Below are 22633 nucleotides of genomic sequence, written 5' to 3'. Positions count from 1 at the left end.
ACACACAAAAATCGCCATGTTAAAATGTGAGTCTCCGGCCATTAAAAGCGAATGAAATAATGCTATTTGCAGCAACATGGATGGCCCCAGACTAAGTGAAATAAGTCAGAAAGAGAAAGACGAATCCCATATGATACCACCTACACGTGGGATCTAAAAGATGACATAAGTGAATCTACTTAGAAGACAGAGACAGGCTTACCAGCGTGGAGGTCGGTTGCCAAGGGGGATGGATTAGGAGTTTGGGATTAGCAGGTGCAAACTACCATATACAGGATGGATTAAGAACAAGGTCCCAGTGTACAGCACAGGGAGCTACATGAATGAACCTTGACAACTGAGGTCATGCTAAGAAGCCAGACACAAAGAGCCATGTATTGATTCCATGAATATGAAACGTCCAGAACAGATAAATCCGTAGCAACAGAAAGATTAGCGGTTGTCAGGGCCTGGGGTGACCGGGGATGGGAAGAGAGTATTTCATGGACATGGGGTCTCCCTTGGGAGTGATGATGATGCTTTGGAACTGCACAGAAAAGGTGGTTATATACTGAATAATAGCATACTGAAGACCGTTGAATTGCATCCTTCCTTTACACGGGTGAAGTGTACAGGTTGTGAATTAAAACTCAGTCTCAGTAAAGCTGCTTTTTGCAAAGGCAGATGGGAGGACAAATTTGGGGTGATTCCACTCACCTGAGAGACTTAGAGGAGTCAAGTTCATAGCAACAGAAAAAGGAATGGTGGTTGCTAGGAGCTGGGGGAGGAGAAAATGGGAGTTTCTTGGGGACAGAGTTCCAGTCTGGGAAGATGAAAACGTTATGGAGTTGGATGAGGCTGACGGTTACAGTGTGAATGTGCTGAATTCCACTGAACTACACACTTGAAAACAGTCCAAATGGTAACTTCCATGTTTTGCTTGCTTTACCATAAAAAACAAACAAACAAAAAAAGGTAGCCAGGGACCGGGTGTTCACAGGGTGAGAAGGGTCATCTCAAAATTACTTGCTAGTCCAAAGGAGGAAACAGACCTAACTTCCCAGTGAGGGGCAGCCAGCAGGACCTCAACCCAGGCTTGAGTCTCTCCTCCTGATGGTGGGACCAGCCTGAGGCTGACCCCTCTGGAGGTCACAGTTCACAGGAAGGCAGGGGCAGGAGACAAGTGAAAAGAGATCACTGAAACTGGTCTCTCCATCCATAGCCGGCTGGCTGCTCAGCAGCTTCCAGTTCTCATAGCCACGCCCACCACCACCTCAGCGTTTCCCTCCGTCCCCCACCCCCGCGCCCCTTCTCTCCTGACCTGCCAGACCCCCTTGACCTGAACTCTAAATACAGGCGAGCCTCAGGGCTCAGTCCCGCCCGCCTCCTCTGTTCCACCCTCCCCTCCCCGTCCTGGCACCCTCTGATTCCACCCACTTGCTGACAACTGCCACACTCACCGTGTGTCAGGTGAGTCCCACTCCTGTGAACCCGTTCCACTCAGGTGTGTGGACACCTCGAACAAAACCACTGGAGAGGTGAAACGGTGCCCGCAAAAAGACGTGTCCACCTGGGTGGGGCCTGTGAACGTGACCTTACTTGGGGAAAGGGTCTCCACACCCCTTCTCCCATGCCTGCATCTCACATCCATGCCACCCTCCCAGCCGTCAGCGTGGGCTCCGGCCACCAGCCAGGCCTCCAGTGATCGGATGGTCCCATTCCTGCCCCCGGAGGACAAAGGCAAGGACCCTCTTCCAGCAGGCCAAGTGGACACACGGAAGGCAGGCCGGGAGGCGGGTGGGGGCGGGCTGCAGGTGCAGTCTCCTCGTCCCCAAGAGCACAGAGGCCAGGGGGCAGGTCCGCCACTGCGAGAGGTCACGTGGGGGTCCCCCAAACCCACAAGTGCCTGGCTCCCCCTGATGGAGGGTCTTTGGGGGCCAGGGGGCCATGCAGCCTTTCTCACTCCCCCAGCATCCCGGGCCCACCACGGAGACACAGGAACAGCTGGGCCAGTGCCAAGCCATGGGTGGCAGAACGTGGGGGCTGGAGCCACAGGACCACCAGCCTGCCTGGGCCAGCCCTGAGATAGGGGAGCGACAGTGGAGGAGATGGCATTTCTACTGGGGCCAGGCTGGACTTCTTAAGATTTGCAAAAGACAGCTGAAGAATCTAGTAACTCCCTGAGGCAGGAAGAGGAGGCCAAAAAGGGTGGGCGTGCAGGGCAACTATGGAGCATCCATGAGACAGTTCCCAACAGCCCCCAGTCCGAGGAGCCGGGAGCCTGGCAGAACTCTGTCACCTGTGAGGCTCAGTCCCAGCATCCGTGGGATGTAGGGTGGGTAGCAGCTCTGACGCCTCAGCTCATCGTCAGTACGTTTGTCCGTCTAAAAGTCCAGGGCTCCGAGCTTCAGGGGACCCATTCATTTCCTTTCAAAGGAAGTGGCTTTGCTCCCCAAGCCTCTGCCACTGTGAGCCAGGAATAAGACATCATGGGGTCTTTACAAGACAGAAATAAGATACTTGATAGCGCTGGCAAACACAGATCATATACATTTTTTTCATCATTTAAATAGAATTCCTAAACCATGCATGAGAAGAACCAGGTATGAAATGTACTTCAGTCTGCTGAAGGGTGGAGATAAATCACGAAGTTCTTTGAAGGTGTAATTTGGTTAAAAAAAAAATAGCAATTCTGATGTGTGCTTATTTTTAATCTCAGCCCTTCTCCATGTGCTATATCAATACTTTGCTTGGGAAAAATATGTAGGATCTACCTGGCAAAATTCTTTGCTTTTTTTTGTTGCAGACCCTCCCGGGTGATAAGACATTAATTTAAACATTCATGAGAGTTGCAAGGAAGGTCCTAGACTTTTCCTCCCTTTGGGGTGGGGGGTTTCAATAAAGTTTATTTCTAAAGCTGCTGCTGCTGCTGCTGCTAAGTCACTTCAGTCGTGTCCAACTCTGTGCGACCCCATAGACGGCAGCCCACCAGGCTCCCCCGTCCCTGAGATTCTCCAGGCAAGAACACTGGAGTGGGGTGCCATTGCCTTCTCTGATTTCTAAAGCTGCTGGCTTTTATTCCTCATCCTAAGACCATTGGTGATCCCCTGGAGGAAGAATCTTTGGAAGCCCATATTTCTTTTTACAAGTCTTGTCCCATTAATTTTATGTGAAAAGATCCACATAAAGTTAGATAGTTTAAAAGATATTCTATACTATGCAATTCCCTCCTCCAGGGGATCTTCCTGACCAATGGATGGAATCTGGGTCTTTTACATTGGCAGGCAGATTCTTTACCACCTGAGCCACCAGGGAAGCCCCTATGCTATGCAAAGATCAAAACAGCATGAAATAATAGAATGGAAAGTCCTTGGGGGTATAACATCTGAAGGGAGAGGAGAGGGCAGCGATGGAGACACAGATGTAGGGAACAGACTTGTGGACACAGAGTGGGGAAGGAGAGAGTGAGGCAAATTGAGAGAGTACACTGAAAATATACATTACCATATGTGAGACAGCCAGTGGGAACTCGCTGAACAACACAGGGGGCTCCACCTATTACTCTGGGACAACCTAGAGGGGTGGGACGGGGTGGGAGGTGGGAGGAAGGTTCAAGAGAGAGGGAATGTATACATTCATGTTGATGTATGGCAGAAACCAACACATACTGTAAATCAATTATCCGCCAATTTAAAATAAATTTTAAAAATAAAATGAATAAACGAAGGGAGAGGAAGAAATTAAACCCAACAGGGTCTACATCCTGTACAGCTGGTTCCAGACGTCTGGAGGGACATTTTGGGATGGCAACCCACTCCAGTGTTCTTGCCTGGAGAATCTCAGGGAAGGGGGAGCCTGGTGGCTGCCATCTATGGGGTCACACAGAGTCGGACACGACTGAAGTGACTTAGCAGCAGCAGCAGCCCATCTGCGGTCTCGCTGCGCCACCTGGTGGCCATCAGCGGCAGCAGTGCTCAGCAGCGCCACCTGGCGGGCAGCCTCGAGTTGACCCCGGGAGACTTGGGAAGGGTCTTTTCCCTGAATTCAAGGCTGAGATAGGAAGAAAATGGTCAGGGGCCCCGTTGGCGTGTCCTGCTCTGGCTCTGATACAAGAAGGTGTCAGTGGGGTGTGATTACCTGCTCTCCATCCTGTGTTCTGCACTGCCTGGTGGTGCCCAGCCCAGGGGTCTGTCCTGGCAAGAAGGCTCTGGGTAGGCACCCCTTTGAGAGATGCTAGTATTTTATGCATTTCACAAGCAGGGAAAGAGGCCCTTAGAGAGGTGACCGAGCTCTCAGCCGGGAAGTCCTCCCAGACCGGCTGGTTCACGCCTGGAGAAGGATCATGGTCTGTGATCAGGCACAGTTCAGTACTGGCCCGTGCTTGCTAGAACCGTGGTTTAAAGTCAGACATCCTCACTCTGCCATTTACGTGCTGTGTGACTCTGGGCAACTTGCTGACTTCTCTGAGCTTCAGTTTCCTCAATGAAAACCAGGCCTGGATGGACTAGATCATGCTCAGTGCTGCTCAGCACTAGCATCCCTGGGAATCTGTTAGAAATCTCAGGCTCTGCTCCTGATGTACTGAATCCAGATCAAAAAGGGAAGCCCAGCAATCTGTGTCTTAACAAGCCCTTCCTAGGACCAATTTGCACTCAGGGTTGAGAACCTGTGACTCTCAGCATCTCTGAAACCGCTAAATGAGACAAAGCATTCAGAATGTCTGTTGGTCACTCAATCATGTCTGACTCTTTGCAACCCCATGGACTGTAGCCTGCCAGGCTCCTCTGTTCATGAAATTCTCCAGGCAAGGATACTGGAGTGGGTAGCCATTTCCTTCACCAGGGGATCTTCCCCACCCAGGAATCGACCTCGGGTCTCCTGCATTGAAGTCAGATTCTTTACCGTTGGAGCCACCAGGGAAGCCATGTGGAATGTCTGGCCCAGGATAATTGCTCAATAAATGACTACTGTGGTCCTCAAAGTTTGGAGAGTTCAGGTGGAAGGGGGATCTCTTCTTTTCCTTTTTCATATTTTTTTAGTTACAGATGTAACATATTCTGTTAAACATAGAATTATCTTATGACCCAGAGATTTCCCCTCCCGGGTATATACTCAAAAGAAACAGGTATTCAAACAAATCTTATACACCCATGTTCATAGCAGCATTATTCACAATGGTCAAAAGATGGAAACAACCCAAATGTTCATCAACTGACTAATGGATTCACGATAGGATATTATTCAGCCACAAAAAGGAAGAGACCACTGGTCCACGCTGCAACACGGATGAACCCTGAAAACATTTCAGAGAAGCGACCACCTAACGTCACACATTGTAGGATTCTGTTTGTGTGCACTATCCAAAAATGGGCAGATCCACAGAGCCAGAAAATGGATTAGTGTTTGTCGAGGGGTGGGGACTGTTACTGGGTCTGGGTTTTGTTGTTTGTTTTTTTTTAGGGTTGATGAAAATGTTCTGGAACTGGATAGGAGTGACGGTTACACAACACAGTGAATGCCCTAATCATTAATGGCAAGTTTTATATTATGTGTCTTTTGCCACCATAAAAGAAGACAAGACAGGCCTGCTGTGATCCTTCAGAGTTGTGCAGAGCAACCCTGCGACCCCGAAGTAAGCAATGCTAAGAGTTTAAGGACCTTTGACATCATCCTTTTTGCTCAAATAAACTTATGTCCACGTTTATTGGATTCGCCTCCTTTTTAGGATTCTAAGTCCATGAGCTCATACACATCTCCTGGGCAACTTGCTGCTTTTCACGTAATGACACGTCACAGACAACCCTCATGGCCACGCCTTGGCCTGGACATCAAATCATTTGTTGTTGTTTTTTTTAATAGCTGCAAAATGTGGCACCATCCTTCCCCCGTGGTGGGTACCTGGAGGGTTTCCAGGCACTCACCACCAGAAACAGCTGCCATGAACATTGACACACGCATCTCATCATGGCCGGGGGGGCTTCGTCTATGTCGGTATTCAGTTGCTCAGTCGTGTCCAACTCTTTGCATCCCCATGGACTGCAACACACCAGGCTTCCCTGTCCTTCACCATCTCCCAGAGTTTGCTCAAACTCGTCTCCATCAAGTCAGTGATGCCATCCAGCCATCTCATTCTCTATTGCCCCCTTCTCCTCCTGCCCTCAATCTTGCCCACCATCAGGGTCTTCTCGTCTCTGTAGGGGAGATTTACCCAGTGGGGTAGATGGGCCTTCTGAATACCTACTTTGCAATCTGGCAGGGCTGTGGGACGCTGCAAGTTCCCCTCTACAACACTAGAGGGAGCTGTGACCCAAACACTGGCATACACGCGGGCACACGCACACGGCACCACCAGATGGGACCAGTGTTTTATAATTTTTTCCAAATTGCAAATTGGCAGTGCGCACCCACCCAAGGGGTAGAAAGGATGTTGCATGGAGGTACTGATTTGACTCAACAACTGGGGCCTCTGCTGCTGGCCTCCCTTGTTACGCGCCCAGGTTTGGGGGATCCACGGACCCTCGCTGGACACAATGAATGTTCTCAGAAAATGTGTGTTTGATGGGCAATTTCAGGGGTTCAGGCTGAGAAGCCGTCTGAGAGTCCCCGTGGCTGAGCCCCACTCTCAAGTTTCCAGTGGGGCACAGGCTGCCGCAGCTCTGACATTTCCGATGAGCACAAACAGCCACGTTTTTCTAAATGTTAATGGGCTTCTGTGCCCTCTGCTGGGTGCTGGCTTAGTCAGGACGCACTGCGGAGGCTGAGCTGAGAGGCTGGAATTTTCCTCTCGCGCTAGAGCGCTTTTTTTTTTTTTTTTTTTTCCTCTCTCTCTCTCTCCTGCAGAACTGGCCCTGAAGTTTTAAGTTCAGAAAGATTTTCTAGAAGTTGCTGCGGAAGCCTTGTACTTAGTACTAAAATCAGCAAAGTTGGAGAGAAATGATCTCTCCCACCCTGGGAATGATTAGTTCTGGATAGAGACTCTCATGGTATAAGGTTTGCTGAAAATTTATGAAGCTTTCTGCACATGGGAAGTGTATTGATTCCCCAGTGAGTAAACATTTTAAGCAAATTAAGTGGTGGTAGCAATATTAATAATAATGGATACTATTTTTCAAGCATCTGCTCTGTGTCAGGCATTGCACCCCTCCCATGATGGCGGGGGCAGGTTTTATTTCCCGAACGCTATGGAAGAAGCAGCAGAGGCTCTGAGACACGCAGTTGCCTGGCCCAAGGCCACCCATCCAATGGCAGAGGGAAATCCTAAGTGGGACCTGCAGGGTAGCCCACAGGCCCAGGCCCTTTCTGAGGACCACCCACATGGGTCATCTCGACTAGGTTGGGATGGAGATGATGAGGGTCCCTGGAGAGTTGACAGTCTGCCCTGAGGTCGTGCACTAGTTAGGAGTGGAAATAAAAACAGAATCCCGGCTCACAGATACACTGAAAACAGACGATGTCATTAAATCCTAGTGCTGCCTGCAGAAGGTGGCCCTGTTTGTGTATCTTATAAAAAGGGTATTTGGGGGGTCGGCGGGGGGACCTGACCCTCTAACACCAAGGGGAGACTTTCCTCTTGTCAGAACTTAAAGGATTGAGAGCAATTTGAAAAGGGAATAACTTTCTCACCCTGTGTTTTGATGGCACTCACTGCAGCGAGGCGCCACCAGTGGGTGCCCTTCCGCTTTTCTGGGAAGGTCTAGTCAGTGTCTATGCTGCAGAGAAGGGAGCGTTCAGACCAGAGATGGAGGGAGGACCCGATGGGCAGAACTCAAGCATGCAGCCTCTCAGCCGAGTCTTTGGAGAGAGATGGCCACATGCCCAAGACCTGGGCAGTGACCCGGCGGCCAGGGGTCCAGAGGGGTGGCCAAGGCGAGTGGTCATGTGGTGGGGGCACAGCTGTGCTTAGCGTGAGCCATCCACCTCTCCAGAGAGGCTCCCCTGGTTCCAACGGCTGTTTTCCTGGCTGACATAAGGCACCCTGGTGAGCAGGGCCCCCGATGGCCAGGAGGCGCTGAGGGATCCGAGGACATTGGACAGCTCTTCTGTGGACTCCTGAGCTCAGAGATCATCTGTCTCTTGCTGATCAGAACTTGAGAGCCCAAGAAAGGGTTCTAAATGGTCTTAAATGTTTCTCCTCTCTTCCCCTTCCTCGATCATCAATAATGGAGCCCACTTTAGCCAGTCTGCACCAAGCTCTCAGCTGACAAGAGCCGGCATGTACTGGGTGCCCCCTCCCAACAACCTGGGGGCCCAGACACCATAACCACCCTCCATCCTCCGGTACCCCAAGGCCATAGGGCAGAGCCACCAAGATGCAACCTGGGGTCCACTCTGACCCAGCCCTTACATCCACACTACCCTGGTAGCAGTCCCATTCTGGCAATCGAGTTCAGCCTCTCAGGAGATACGAAATACAGAGCAGGGAGACGGATATTATACCCAGACGATTGATCGTAACTCCGAGGAAGCCAGTCACTCTCCACACAGAGGTGAGGCCCACCTGGGCAAAAGCAGACCACCACTAAAGACCACCCTCAATACCTTGGGCCTAAAAGGATTTCAGGATCCTATACAAATGTTTGAGATCAACCCCTTTAAAAAAAAAAAAATCTGTTGGCTCCAAAGTATGACCCCACAAAACTTCAAATGTTGAATAAAATTATCTGCAAAGCGTAACATGATTGCAACCAATTGCAAATCAACTCTTCTGAGGCTGTGGACAAATTTTATTGACAAGGCAATGCAAGGTTATTTGACTAGAACAACTCGGATGTTAAGATTGTCTGAAAGGAAGAGTCCCCAGGACCTACAGGAGGGTTTTAATGACCCTGCCACAGACCAAGCAAAATGTCATCACAGTTTGGAACTTGTTCAGTTCCTGGCCAAGTGTTTAGCTGAACTGGGGGTGATGAAGACAGAGGGCTTCCCTCCAAAGTTTTGGGGACAAGTGTCAGGCAGGTGACTCTCCTAACAATAAAGACAGGAGAGCAGAACTCCCGGAAAACCCATGACTGTGAGTCACACCACTTGTTAAGTTAAAAGGGTGCCCAGGTCCCCCTGCCAACACACCTCATCAGCTAAATGAACTGACCCCACTGGGTGAGGCTATTTAATATCTGCCTATTGACTTTGGGGAACATCTGCCAAAAACAGGATCTCTGTTTTGACATAGTTGATGCCGAGCTGTATTTTCTTTTTCCCCGACTATTATTTGTCAAACAGATTGCTGAGCTGGGTCCAGCCACGTCCACCAAGCGTAAAGCCACATCATCAACGCGGATCTTCCTTGCAAAGACAGCAGGAAATGCGGCCCATTGATGTAAAAGCTGAATCCAGTTCCAGTTCTTGGGATCTAAGTTGGAGAGAAGGGCAGCTGGGATGCAGTGCCATTTTCCAGCTCCTTAAAAATCAGAACTTCAGAACCAGGGTTCCTTGGAAAATGACTAAGTTCAGGTCTGAGACCAAAAAAAAAGAAAAAAAGAATCTGCACCAGTAGAGGGACCACTGCCACACAGACTAGCCCTGGAAGGGCTTCAGAGAAACACGTGTGGCTGTGGGGGCGAGGTTGGACAGCATCGCCCAGGAACAACCACGGCCATTCCCACCCTGAGGTTTCGGAGCCAGGGAGCAGTCCGAGGAGTCCTAGAGTGTGCCCACCATCTCCCAGGTGAAACAAGTTAGTTTGATGATGTTTGGCAGGCCCATCCGTGTGCCCCAAATCTTCTCCTTTTGTACCATATGCTGGTCTTAAAATAATTCAAAAGAAAAGAAAGTGAAAGTCGCTCAGTCATGTCCGACTCTTTGGAACCCCATGGATTATACAGTCCATGGAACTCTCTAGGCCAGGATACTGGAGTGGGTAGCCTTTCCCTTCTCCAGGGGATAATTCAAGCCAACACTTAAAAATCAAGATTTAGATTAAAAAGCCAGGTTCCTGGCTCTGGAAAGCTCTAGCTGCCTTTGGCTCACTTACTGCTGAGTGGCAGCATCTTCTTCAGGCAAGGTGTGGGCAGGGTACACGTCAGTCTGCTCCAGTCCTCACCCCTCCATCTGGTCTCCTACACTCAGCTCATCACTCACATGGCAGCTTTCATGGGCTGTCGAGCCCAGAGCCCAGCATAGACGCTGCCCCCTAGTAAGGATGCTGGAGCTCCCCCAGTTCTAGAAGGACAGGAGAAAGCTAGTGTCGGGGAGGAGAGTGCTTGGACCTTTGGGGATGGGACAAGAGGACAATAAGAAGCTGCCAGTTCAAACTCTCTCCTTTACGAGCTCTCGTCATCTTTTGCACTGGTCTCCTTTAAATCCAATGTCAACTCACCCCTTTTCACCAAGAGTAACCAGGGGCCCCTTGTGGGCAACCAAGCTCGGATGTCTTCTGGCCAGCCTCGCTTCCCACCCCAACCCTACCTCTGACTCAGACAGCAGACCCCTCCAGGAAGGCTCAGGAAAACTTCTGGAACATTGCGAGCTCAGGGAGCATCTTGTTCCATGAATTTAACGAGCTGGAATTCACAGGTGACACTGCCCACCAGCCGGCGACAACCGCCCGCCCTGGTTTTGTACCATAACAAGAGCTACTCTCATTGTGTCCATTACCCCTGCTATGCGGATGCATTAGATGGTGTCCAGACGGGAGAGGAGGTAATTGGTCCCCATCACCCCAAGCAGCGTTCCTGGGTATGATGAACAAATAGCTCGAAATTAAAGGCTGGCGTGGGAGTCTGTTAGATCCATAATGGGTTAGGAAATGAACACAAAGTCACCCACTTCTATCAATATTCTCCCCACGTCATTTGCAAACAGGACAGATCATTTTGTGTCTGATTCAGATTAATTGCCATGTTTCCCTGAATTTCTGCTCACCACGGCCACTGTTCACCGTGGACCTGAACTCAGGAAAGTTACCCCGAGTCGGTGTCAACATGCAAACGTTCCTACACTTTGCTGTCCTTGGTGCCGAACCCGGACTTGACTCTCCGAAAAGCCTTGTTCACCACAGGGTCCAGCGGGTCCTTAGTCCCCATCTTCACCAGCCAGTAGAAGAGGAACATCCGTCGCTCGCTCTGGGTACGGTTCAGGCGGCGGGCGACGGACATGGGCGTCTCCCCCTTGGCATCCTTGTCGTTGATGGAGGCCCCATAGTTGAGCAGGAGGCTGATACAGTCCAGCCGGCTCATGGCTGCAGCCACATGCAGGGGCGTCCTGCCCACAGGGGATCTTCCCTGACAGTTGGCACCTGGGAAATAAGAGTCGGCTCAGGGAGGGCCACCCTGCTGGCCAGAGCCAACCTTCAGAAACCTGTTCAAGAAGAAACTCACAGGGAGGGGCCGAGGTTTGGAAAGGAATGCTTTGGAGAATGAATAACTGCTCCCCACCCTGGTACCAGTGCCATGAAGGGATCACTCCTGTATCCCCCCGACCCAGCATCCAGCCCTGCTTCACCCTCAGGCTCCTCTTGTGGCAGACAAAGACCTTTCTACAATCCTCGCTCAAATCCTTGGGGCAATGTTCTCAGTCTTCACCGCTCTGTCCTACCCACCTCGCCTTATCACTCTAGCATTACCCACCCCCCGACTCAGCGATCTTCCTCCCCCACCATTCCATGCTTCACTTAACCAGCCTTCTAGCTTTATCCTTTCAACACACCTGCTCCCTTACCTTGCCTCAGGATCTTTGCACATGCTGTTTCCTTTGCTAAAAACACTCTCATCCTTCCGCCCCTCCCTTGGGATAACCTTATGTTTCTTGAGGTTTCATTCACTTCCTCAGGAAAACGCTCCTTAGTCCTCCTCCCCAAGAATCCCCCTCTGCATAGTTTAGTCACGTCTGACTCTTTGTGACCCCACAGACTGCACCCTGCCAGTCTCCGCTGTTCATGGGATTCTCCAGGCAAGAATACTGGAGTGGGTTGCCATGCCCTCCTCCAGGGGATCTTCCCACCCCAACGATTGAACCCACATCTCTCACATCTACCTGTGTTGGTAAGAGGGTTCTTTACCACTGAGCCATCTGGGGAGCCCCTGCATTTTGTTCAATAGATCTTCTGTGTCTCCAGAACATTCCACGCATGACTGACCATGGAATTAATTATTTGTAATAATTTGCTGACTTGCCTTCATAAACTCCACATGGGCAGAAAACATGCTTGTTTTGATCATTGCTGTTTTCATCCCCGGCACGTAGCCTGGGTGATGCCTGGAGAAGACAGGCCCCTGGAAGATGTCAGAGGCTGAGCAGCCTGACTCATGGACGGACTTCACTTGGATTGAATCCCTCACTGTCTCCCACAGATGGGTGGGCTAATGACAGGTGTCCAATATAGACTTGTTGAATTGAATCAAATTCTGGGTAACAAATACCATGACAGAGAGAACAAGGCAATTCAATTATACGCAGCTGACATTTTGGTAGCCAGTTTTTATGAGCTATGACTGGTCAGTGAGGTAAAGTTTTAAATGGGTTCTCACAACACCCTGCCTTGGCCCCAGTACCTCTTTACAGCTGCTGTCTGCAAAGGACAGAAAACTTTGCCAAGCTGGCTGTAATTTTTTAACTGGTGCTTTCAAATACATCACAGTTCCATCAGAGTGAAAATGACTTTTTATGAGCTTAAAGGACTGCTGGGCCGTGAAAAGCCCATATTTCATCCTACAACAGGAGAAGTGCAGAAAGAGGGGAGGACCGTCACAAAAACCCCTACCCATCACAGACATATGGCCTGTCATCCTGCCCAAGCATTGGAGATGTTTTCCCAGCTTGGTTGGTGAAAGTGGGGGAAATAGCACAGAGAGCCTGGGATCAAGGCCAAAGGCTGGGAAGAGGGGGTCTAATCTGGAGCCAAGTTGATGTGGGAGATCCTCAGATGAAGCCCCCTCCTGAGCCCCAAGAGTGTGTGCATGCCCAGTCATGTCTGACTCTTTGCAACCCCATGGATTGTAATCTACCAGGCTCCTCTGTCCTTGGGAGTCTCCAGACAAGAATACTGGAGTGGGTTGCCATTCCCTTCTCCAGGGGATCTTCCTGACCCAAGGATCAAACAGGCACCTCCTGCATTGGCAGGCAGGTTCTTTTATCATTGAACCACCTGGGAAACCAGTGATCAAATACTCTGTGCTTTTTCTGGAGGAAGCTGGTGGCCTGGGATGTCTGACACGGTTTTCTCATGTTTTTGAATGGTCTGCACCTCAGTCCCAGGCCTCTTTTCCCCCAAACGCTCTACATTCAGGAAAGATAAAACATACTCTCAAAGAACCTCAGGCAAAGCCCTTTAATTGGGAGACAAGCCAGGCTAAGGCTTCTGTGTCTGTGGACAGAGAGAGTAATTGCCCTTTGGTGGAGGAGAGATGAAAACAAGGGTGTGGGACAAATAATTCAAAGGCTTGGAGAAAGGAGACTGGCCAGCTTGCCAGCCACCAAGGGAGGGATGTCAGCATGGGGCTAGACTCCTTGGGCAGAAAAGGGACCCCAGGTGGGAAGGAAATAACAGGATGGTCTGGGAATATCCCCAGCGGGGTCTGGTTGGACACTATGAACCAGGAAGCCCTGTGACGTGGTGTCCTGAAAAATTCTGTCTTCCTGAACCCTGGCCAAGAGAGGCTGTATTGCCTCTCTTGGCCTCAGTTAGCATGTCCTCAGCCCCCTCAGACAGTGAACGAGTGGCCCAGTGGGGACCTTAATTGGTGGTTGACAAACTTAGGTCCAGGAAACCACTACTGAGCGAACCAGGAGGACAAGCCACTGTGACCCCCTTGCCTGCAAAAGACCCTACTCTTGAACATACTCAGTGGACATGAAGAAGAAACTGATCCACTCAGTCGTGTCTGATTCTTTGTGACCCCATAGACTGTTGTCTACCAGGCTCCTCCGTCCATGGGATTTTCCAGGCTAGAATACTGGAGTGGGTTGCCATTTCCTTCTCCAGGGTATCTTCCCGACTCAGGGATTGAACCCAGGTCTCCCGTATTGCAGACAGACGCTTTACTGTCTGAGCCACCAGGAAAGCCCCTCAATGGACATGAGTTTGAGCTGATTCTGGGAGATGGTGAAGGACAGGGAAGCCTGGCATGCTGCAGTCCATGAGGTTGCAAAGAGTCAGACATGACTCAGTGACTGAACACCAGCCACGTGAACATACCCAGCCGCTATGAGATTTACCGTGTTCTAGAAGGTATTGCACAGCCTCTGAGTGGCCCCTGTGTGAGGCAACATACAAGGCCACGAACGCTCTCTGGGAAATCCACTTCTTCCACTGCCTGTCGTCAAAACGCCCCGAATTTGCAGTTCGGTAGAAAGTGTCTTCGGCAACGCCGAGGCAAGCCAGCTGGATGAGACACACAGTTACATGCGTGAGTCTCAGTGACCTCGGGAACACAGAGGCACCTGGCTGGTGGGTCCCGGGACACCCTGGCGGGGAAGTCAGCTTGGACGCCACGTGCAGGAGGTGGATGGGACAGGCCGGGTTGGGGGGTGGTGGTAGCAGCCCCTAGGGGAGGGAGAAGCTGGAAACCAGCCAGGGGTATCTCTCTCTGCACGTCCAGGAAACACAAATTTACCACCAGACAGGCTTGGGAGGCAGGAAATTCTTCCTGTCCATGTTTTGAAGAGAGAAAAATAGCTTTTCTGGGTGTCCAGAGGAAGGGGGCTGCAGCCCTGAAGGAAGACCCCCGCCAACACCGAACACCCCCCCACCTCCAAGGGAGCACGCACTCCTAGGGAGAGTTGATGAACCTTGGCCTTCCGGTCTATTCTTAGGCCCATTGTCTCCGTTAACGTTTGGGACACTCTGAACTCTGCTGTCAGGTGAATAACAGCCCTGGGACAGAATCTTCTCATGGAGAATTAAAGATCTGAGCCCTGGAGGAAGGCTACGGCTCCAACGGAGAGGAGCCCAGTTCCTGATGCAGGGGGGTGATGACAGTTCTGGCCCAAGATGAGTTGGGGGAGACCCACCCCACATTCAAAGCAAGAGTCAGAGAACCCAGAATGGACACAGCCCGAGAGGAATCCAGGGAAGGCAGAGGAGGGGGAGAAACGCAGAGAAGGAACCAGAGAGTTGTGCAAATATTGGGGGGATGGGCTCTAAGGCTCTTGCTCCAGGGCAGCAGGGTTGCTGGGTCCCTGCCCTGACGTCCTAGAACCACCGCCGCTCCCCAGAACCCCATCCCAACCACCCCCCTCCCCATGATCCGCATCCCAGCCAGAAGTGAACTGTCTCCTCCACAGGTTCCTCGCTTGTCATCGAATTTATTTTCCACAAAGAACTTGCACTTGCCCCCTGTGTCTGAGCGATTCACCTTCACTGTTGGGTAGACATTTCCTCCTCCAGTCTCACTCCCGCCCCCGCCTGCCCCCACCCCCGCCCCACACCAGAGCCCTGCTCAAGGCCTGGCCAAGGGTCAGGGCTTCTGTGTTTCCAAGCCTCTACCTGTCAGGTAGGGGCAGACCCCTGGGACTTTTTTTGGTTTTTTTGCAGCGACGAACGCTCTGGACTGCACAGTTCCAACTTATCTGGCGTCCTCGGCTGTTAAATCAGGTTTTCAACTTTACCAAATATACTTGTGGTTGCTAGTGGTAAAGAATTTGCTTGCAATGCAGGAGACCCAGGTTTGATCCCTGTGTCGGGAAGCTCCCTTGGAGAAAAGAAAGGCAACTCACTCCAGTATTGTTGCCTGGAGAATCCCATGGACAGAGGAGCCTGGTGGGCTACTCCATGGGGTGGCAAAGAGTCGGACACGACTGAAGAGACTTAGAATGCATGCAAATATACAAGTGAATAGAAAAAGGGCTGCGCTGGTTCCTTTCGGGGTAGAGTGACTGGGTTACAAATCACAAGTCCGTGGACAGGGAGAAACCGCAAAGCCAAACAGCAAATGGAAACACACGATTTGATCATGATGACAAGTCATTGTTATTCTCTCTACTCTGCAACTTTCAATAAATATTCACATTAAAGAACAAGCAACTTCCCCCTACACACATACCCATACACAATCTACAGTTGCTTCATAAAGTATAATATCCATTTAAAGAAGCATGAAAACACCTTACTGGAATCCCCTTCCACAGCCGCCAAAACCAGTTCCGTCCATCCATCATAGTGCCAGATACATAATGAAATAATTCCACCAGGAATAACGTCGTGGAACTTCAGCGTAGCATCATCCATCAAAATTCCTATGGGGAACAATTTTTATCTTTAAAAAGAAAAATCAGGCATTAAAGATAAATTGTTACCCTGGTTTAGTGAAGAGATTATCTTATTTGTGATATTTGGGTATCACAAAAATACTTTGAGACACTTGAGCACTAGTCTCATTTGATAAAACCACGTATGTCTGTTTGTAGTAGCTGATATTTTTTTAGAAAATGAATTTGGCTTAACTCAAAGAGAAGCCAAACCTTTCCCCACCAAAAAAAAAAAAAAAAGCAATAAATCATAAAATTCTGTAAGTATAACTTGCGTGTGTGCATGCTAAGTCGCTTCAGTAATGTCCAACTTCTTGCCACCCTATGGACTGTAGCCTCCCAGGCTCCTCTGTCCATGGGATTCTCCAGGCAAGAATGCTGGAGTGGATTGCCATGCCCTTCTGCAAGGGGATCTTCCCAACCCAGGGATCACACCACACCTCTTATGTCTCCTGCATTGACAGGCAGGTTCTTTACCACTAGTGCCAACTGGGAAGCCCCAGTTATAATTTAACCCATCACACACAAAAAGTACATGAAGTGAACAAAAGTCATTTCAGGAGGCCAACTCTAAGTAGAACTACTTGAAGTAACTGTAAATTACAGACAGGTAATAAAGTGGTTATACAAGTCATATACCCCTAAACTAAAATACTGATTCTGGTTAATGTTGTCATCAGTTAGCTTAAAGAGGTAATAATGAGAAAAAAATGTTGGATCTTTCAAATTATAGTCTATGGCAGCATTTCTCAACCTCTGCACTCGTGACCCTTGGGGCCGAATGACTATCTGCTGTGTGGTCTTCCTGGACATTGCAGGGTCTTTATAGAATTCCTGGCCTCTACCCCCAAGGTGGCGGCAGCCTGCTCAGCTAGGTGTGACCACTGAAATGTCTCTAGACTTTGCCAGATGGCCTCCAGGGGGACAAAACTGCCCCAGTGGAGACCCTATGGTAATATGAGCATCTCCATGTCGACCCCCACCATAATTTGGACTTGGTATGGAAGAAAAGTATGGTATCCTGTCTATGTGTCATCACCCAAAACTGCCCCTTACTCATACCCTTGGGGGAAGATGGTCAGAATTAGTAGAAGAGGACTGTAGAACATTTCAAGAAAATGAAGTTGATTTCAGTTTACCTTTGGAAATACACACACACATCTTCCTACCTGGCCACCTGTAATCTAGCTGAAGGATTAATCGGCCTTTTCCAATAAGCAGACCTAGGAATGGAATGTCTCAACTCTGCCCAGGTTGGATTATCATTTATTCCGAGTAGAATTTGTGAGCATTTTTGGTTTCATGATTGAGTGATTACTAAGTGCCAGTACTCAGCACCCACATTCTTTAATCCTCACGACAAGCCAGGTTTGGCTGGTCCATTTGCCGCAGAAGCAGACCGAGGCTCACATGACCAGTGAACAGCAACACCGGGACTCCAACCAGCCCTGCCTCTCCTCGATGCCCTGCCCACTCACTCTAGACTTTGTTGGCACCCTTTGGTTCCCAGCAACTCCAGTTGGTGGATGGAAACATGGAACAGCGATTAGCAAATCTGTTAATTAGGGTCTTATTTGTGGTTCTCACACTGAGGATAATCAGTAATTAGTCTAAATAAGACAACTCGATGACTTCCTAACAACTTTGAAAAAAACTGGAGCAAGGTGGTGTTTCTCCGAGAAAGACAAGAGCACAATTCACACCAGCTAAACAGCTCTTAGAGGAGAAGGACATGGCAACCCACTCCAGTGTTCTTGCCTGGAGAATCCCAGGGACAAGGGAGCCTTGGTGGGCTGCCGTCTATAGGGTCGCACAGAGTCGGACACGACTGAAGCGACTTAGCAGCAGCAGCAGCAGCAAACAGCTCTTAGAGAAAATCAGAGCACATTCTCCTTTTACAGGCAGGCAGCAACTGCCTTCGGCTTGGACAAATACTAATTATCACCACCTAAATAAATTATTAGAGTTGACAACAAACATGGGAAGGGGACCCGCCTCCAGGAGAATGCTTCACCCCCTTTTAGAGTTAAGTCTTTCAGGGTTTTCACACACATTATCTCATTTGATCCTCTCTGGCAACCTTTGAGGTGGGTAAAGAGGCGTCAGACTGATTATTTATTGGAAGAAGCCCAAATTTCTTCCATCATCGTGGTATACCTTCTTTCTTGTTTGCCGTCAACAGTAAGGATGGCAACCACAAGAGAGGTCAAGCTTCTAACAGTTGCTAAGTGCTTGCTGACTAACAGGATTGTGACATCAGTGTTAAGCCACTTCGTCTCTTTCTTTCCCTCTTAGCTTTCTTGAATCTATCGCTCGGCATAGCTCATGGGTGAAAATAAATTAACAGGAGGGGTGTCAGACATCTGCAGTTCAAGACACATAATTCTTAAATTACTTGCTTTGGGACTCTAAGCACTTCCATAGCTCACTTCACTTTTAACACATTAAATCCAGGTACATTTCTTTCCACATAAAATCTCGAAAATGCTCTTAAGCATTCTTCCAAATACTGCTCTAGCAAAGCAAATACATCATGAAAAATGCTTAACCGATTTCCAAGAGGGTAAAGGACAGGACTTTGCTCTTCAGTATGCATTCTGTGTTTCTGGAGTCGTTTCTGCCTAAAGGAGGAAACGGCACTGAGGATTCCGGAGCTAATGGGGCTGTGGTTTACAAATCAGGATACTGAGCCCCAGAAGGGCAATGTCTGGGAGCTTGGAGCTCGGGGAGACAGGCTGCTTCAAGTCTTCATCTCTATCGCTTCACGGCCCCTGCAGTATAACTGCAGTCTCTCTGCGCCACCGGCTGTTCACTTTCTCTGTGCAGCAGCCCAGAGAGTTATTTTTTACCTTTGTTTTCTTGTTTTTGTGCTGATTTCAAGCAGGTGGGGAGATGGTAGAGGCTGGGGGGGCTTTGATCCTGCTCTCATATTCTGCATATCATAGGGATGGGATGGGGACAGCCAGACCCACGGGGTGAAGGAAGGAGACCCTAGGGGGAGAGGATGTGCTCTGGGTCCACTGGATGTCTCCTATGTGGGGTTTATCTGGACAGGGGACCTTGGGGTCCTGAGTCAGTCACAGGGAGCTTTGAGTGCTGGGTTCTGATTCCGGTTGGGCTAGCTTCGAGCTCCTGACATGGACAAGGAGGCAGCTTGAGATTTGAGGTCCTGATATGGACTGGGTCAGTGTCCAGTATTTGGGGTTCAAATGTGGACAGGGTTTGTTTTGAGATTTGGGATTCTGATGGAGGCAAGGTTTGCACTCTGCCTGGGGGTCCTGGTGTGGGAAGGATCTGTTCTGGGATGTAGAGTCCTTCTGTGGGAAGGATTTGTTTTGGCATTTGGGGGTCCTGGATAGCATAGGGATGAGGAATCGGATAGGTCTGCCCTGGATTCAGTGGCAACAGGTTCTGCTATGAGATTCAGAGTCCTGATATAGGCAGGGTTTGGTCTTGAACTTGGGGTTTAAATGTGACTGAGGCTGATGTGGGATTTGGGTTTCAAACACAAGCAGAGTTTGCTTTGAGTCTGGGGGGGGGGGTGGTCCTCATGTAGGCAAGGCTTGTTTTGAGCTTTGGCTTCCTTACACGCATATGGCTGGCTTAAACCTCGGAGGGCAAACATGATTTCCATGGAGGTTTGGGGTTCAGATATGAGTACACTGGACTTGAGTTTTGGGGTTCTATTGTGGGCGGACTCTGTCTTATGCTTTAGAGCTCTTCTGAAGACTCTTGGCCTGGGCTTCTGGTGTGGTCACAGTTGAGTTGTCAGATGTGGGCAGAGTTCATTTTGGGGTCTGACATCCTTATGTAGACAGAGACGGCTGATGGAATGGGGTTCAGATGAGTGATTGGTTAGGCAGAGATGAGGGACTCAGAATTGAGCCCATCTGCTCTGGGATTCAGGTTTCTGTTGTGAGCAGGGGGTCACTTGGGGATTGTATTTGAGGTTCAAACATGAGTATGGTTTGCGGAGAGATGTGGGTTCTGAGGCTCACAGAGTTTGTTTAAGGCTCTAGTGTCCTGGAGTCTACTTGGTTGCTGGAGGATTCAGGGTTCTCATGGTCACTTGGTTTAGTCTAGGGATTAGGGGGTTCAGTCTTGGGCAGATTGGTTCTTGGCTTGAGGGCCCTGAAATGAGCAGGGCTTGTTCCAAGCTCTAGTGTCTGTGTGTGGACACTTTGCCAAAGAATCCAGGGTTCTGAAGTAGTCACGGTAACCTTGGAGATTTGGGGTAAGTTTTAGGCAGGCTTGTTCTGGGCTTGGGGTCCTTGCGTGGATACAACTGAATGGTGGATTGGGGGTCCTGGTGTCCCACAGCGTAGCACAGACACTAGAAGTTTGCCTCCATTTGGGGGCCTGACATAAGCAGGTTTGTGGGGTCTGTTGAGGACAAATGTTTCAGGCTTGAGGTCTTGTGTGGCTTTGGGACTTGGGTCCCTGATGAAGAGAGACATGGGAGTCTGAGAGTCTGGGTGTCTGAGGGTCCTAGGGGGGTGGGCAGCGTCTGGTTTGGGATTGGGGGCTCTGACCTGGACTGGGTTGACAGGGTGGACTAGACAGCTGGCTTTGAGACTGGAGGATTTGCTACAGATCAGGGTCTTGCTGTGGACAGGGTTTGCCTGGAGATCTGAGGTCTAACAGGAACCCAGCTTTTCTGGAATTGGGAAGTCCCTAGGTGGCCAGGATTGGCTTTTCCACCTGGAGTTTCATGGTGTGGGATTTGTTTTGACCCATCTGGGGGTCCTGGTCTGGGCGGGCTTCCCTTGCCCCATTGTAGGTTCAGAGGGGACTTGGCAGCGGGGTGGAGAGGAGTGCACGTGGCCAGGAAAGGGGTCGGGCAGGGGCCACCTTGGTCCAGGTACTGCAGCCGCTGCAGGTTGAAGGGAATGCCGGCTGTCAGGTCCAGCTCCTCTTTGAGCTCCCGCACCGTCATGTTGCTGCGGCAGTTTGTTACGCGGAACATCTCCCCGGAATCTTCCAGCAGCACTCGCATGGCGAAGACATCCGGGACCACGTCAGTCGCCTGGTTCACGGCCTGCGGGTCCCCGACGTGGTTCCAGCCGCGGGTGCGGGACCGCAGCTGTGGGGAGTGGGGCCGCGGGCCGGCAGAGTCCGCCCCCGGCGTGGGCGGCCAGGCCGCAGCGGGGTCGCGGCGAATGGTGCCCCCCGGCGGCGTCGCTGCCTCCGCCGCCCCCCTCCTCATGGCCCGCAGCCCGGCCCCAGCCGCTTTACCCCGTCTTGCGCGCATCATCGCAGCCGCTTGACCCGTCTTGCGCGTCATCCCCGCTCCAAGAAGTGGTCGCGCGTCACCGGCGCCCCCGCCCCTCCTCCGGACAGGTGACCCCCCCACCCGCCCCGCCTACCCGCGGTGGGCCGATGGGCCGCCGCAGTTAACCAAAGCGGGCTTCACGTGGACCTGATGCAGCTTCTTGAATAAGGGGAATGGGCACGGGCGCTTTTAAAACAGTGGGGAGATTTACTGAGATCAATACAGAGGCATCACCACGAGGCGTGCGCCCCCGCACCACACCCCCAACTCCCCTTCCCAGCTGAACGTCAGGTCCTTTAAGCGGGAAAACTGTGGCCTCTTCTTGTCTGTTTAAAATACAGTCATTGCACAATTCGGGGCCAACTACCTGTAGGAATTATGCCTGAATAACGCTCTAAATCATCTCTGCATGCATCCTCTATGGAGAGCTGTAAAGTGCAGTCTTTAGTCATGCTTTAAAATCGTATTTCGAGCATAAATGAAAAAGGCAACATTGCAGAAATATGACTCCTTTCAAGCAGATCTGGATCCAACCTGACAGTGGGGGGGGGGGGTGGGGGGGGGCGGGGGAGGGGAGGGGAGATACTGGGCTACCCTGGAAGTGGGAGATGGACCTTCCCCAAAATTTGCAAATCTGCACTGAAATCCATCAGTGCTGAAAACGCTCTGGGATTCTTGGAGTGAGAAAGTGCCAAAGAAAACACTATGAGAAGGACAGTGAAGGACACGTCCACTTAGGGACAGTCTGAGACGGTTCTGTTGCTGAGATGCCTTTCAAAGCAGCCCTATTGGTGAGAAACCAGCTTGTGCTTTTCCATTATATTGCCAGAGGCCGAGTGCAAGTCAGATCACAGACACTCAACGCTGCATCTATGAACTAACATGTAAAGACCTAAACTGATGAGAAACCTACAGGAGAGAACAGCAAGGGCAACATGAACAATTTTAGGAAAAAATCTCAGTTGTTACAAAAGAAGAATAAAATGTGAGCTTTAAACATAACTTTTTGCAGAGAAGTGACAGTCATTAAAAAAAAAAAAAAAAACTTTGCACTGGAAAGGCATTCATATAAAACTATAGAAAATTTTAACACTTATAAACTGAAAATTTAAAGGTTAGGTTATTCATCAAAGAGTCTTGACCAGTCTCTACCAGCACAGATGATTCAGCAGGCAAATCCTACCCATCACAACACAAACT

General features: G+C 50.2%; 1 protein-coding gene across 1 annotated transcript; it reads right to left on the bottom strand.

Moving 5' to 3' along the window:
* Positions 1 to 10744: 10744 nt before the first annotated feature.
* Positions 10745 to 21411, bottom strand: ANKRD60 (ankyrin repeat domain 60). The gene is made up of 4 exons (XM_019972694.2): positions 21013 to 21411; positions 16019 to 16149; positions 14131 to 14296; positions 10745 to 11212 (listed from the first exon to the last, which is right to left on the bottom strand). The coding sequence occupies exons 1-4, from the start codon at positions 21365 to 21367 to the stop codon at positions 10911 to 10913; spliced, it is 954 nt and encodes a 317-aa protein (XP_019828253.2). The 5' UTR covers positions 21368 to 21411; the 3' UTR covers positions 10745 to 10910.
* Between the last annotated feature and the right edge of the window lie 1222 nt (positions 21412 to 22633).

Source organism: Bos indicus, chromosome 13, assembly GCF_029378745.1.
Source record: "Bos indicus isolate NIAB-ARS_2022 breed Sahiwal x Tharparkar chromosome 13, NIAB-ARS_B.indTharparkar_mat_pri_1.0, whole genome shotgun sequence".
NCBI classification, from domain to species: Eukaryota; Metazoa; Chordata; class Mammalia; order Artiodactyla; family Bovidae; genus Bos; species Bos indicus.
This window is presented reverse-complemented; position numbering and strand designations above follow the sequence as displayed.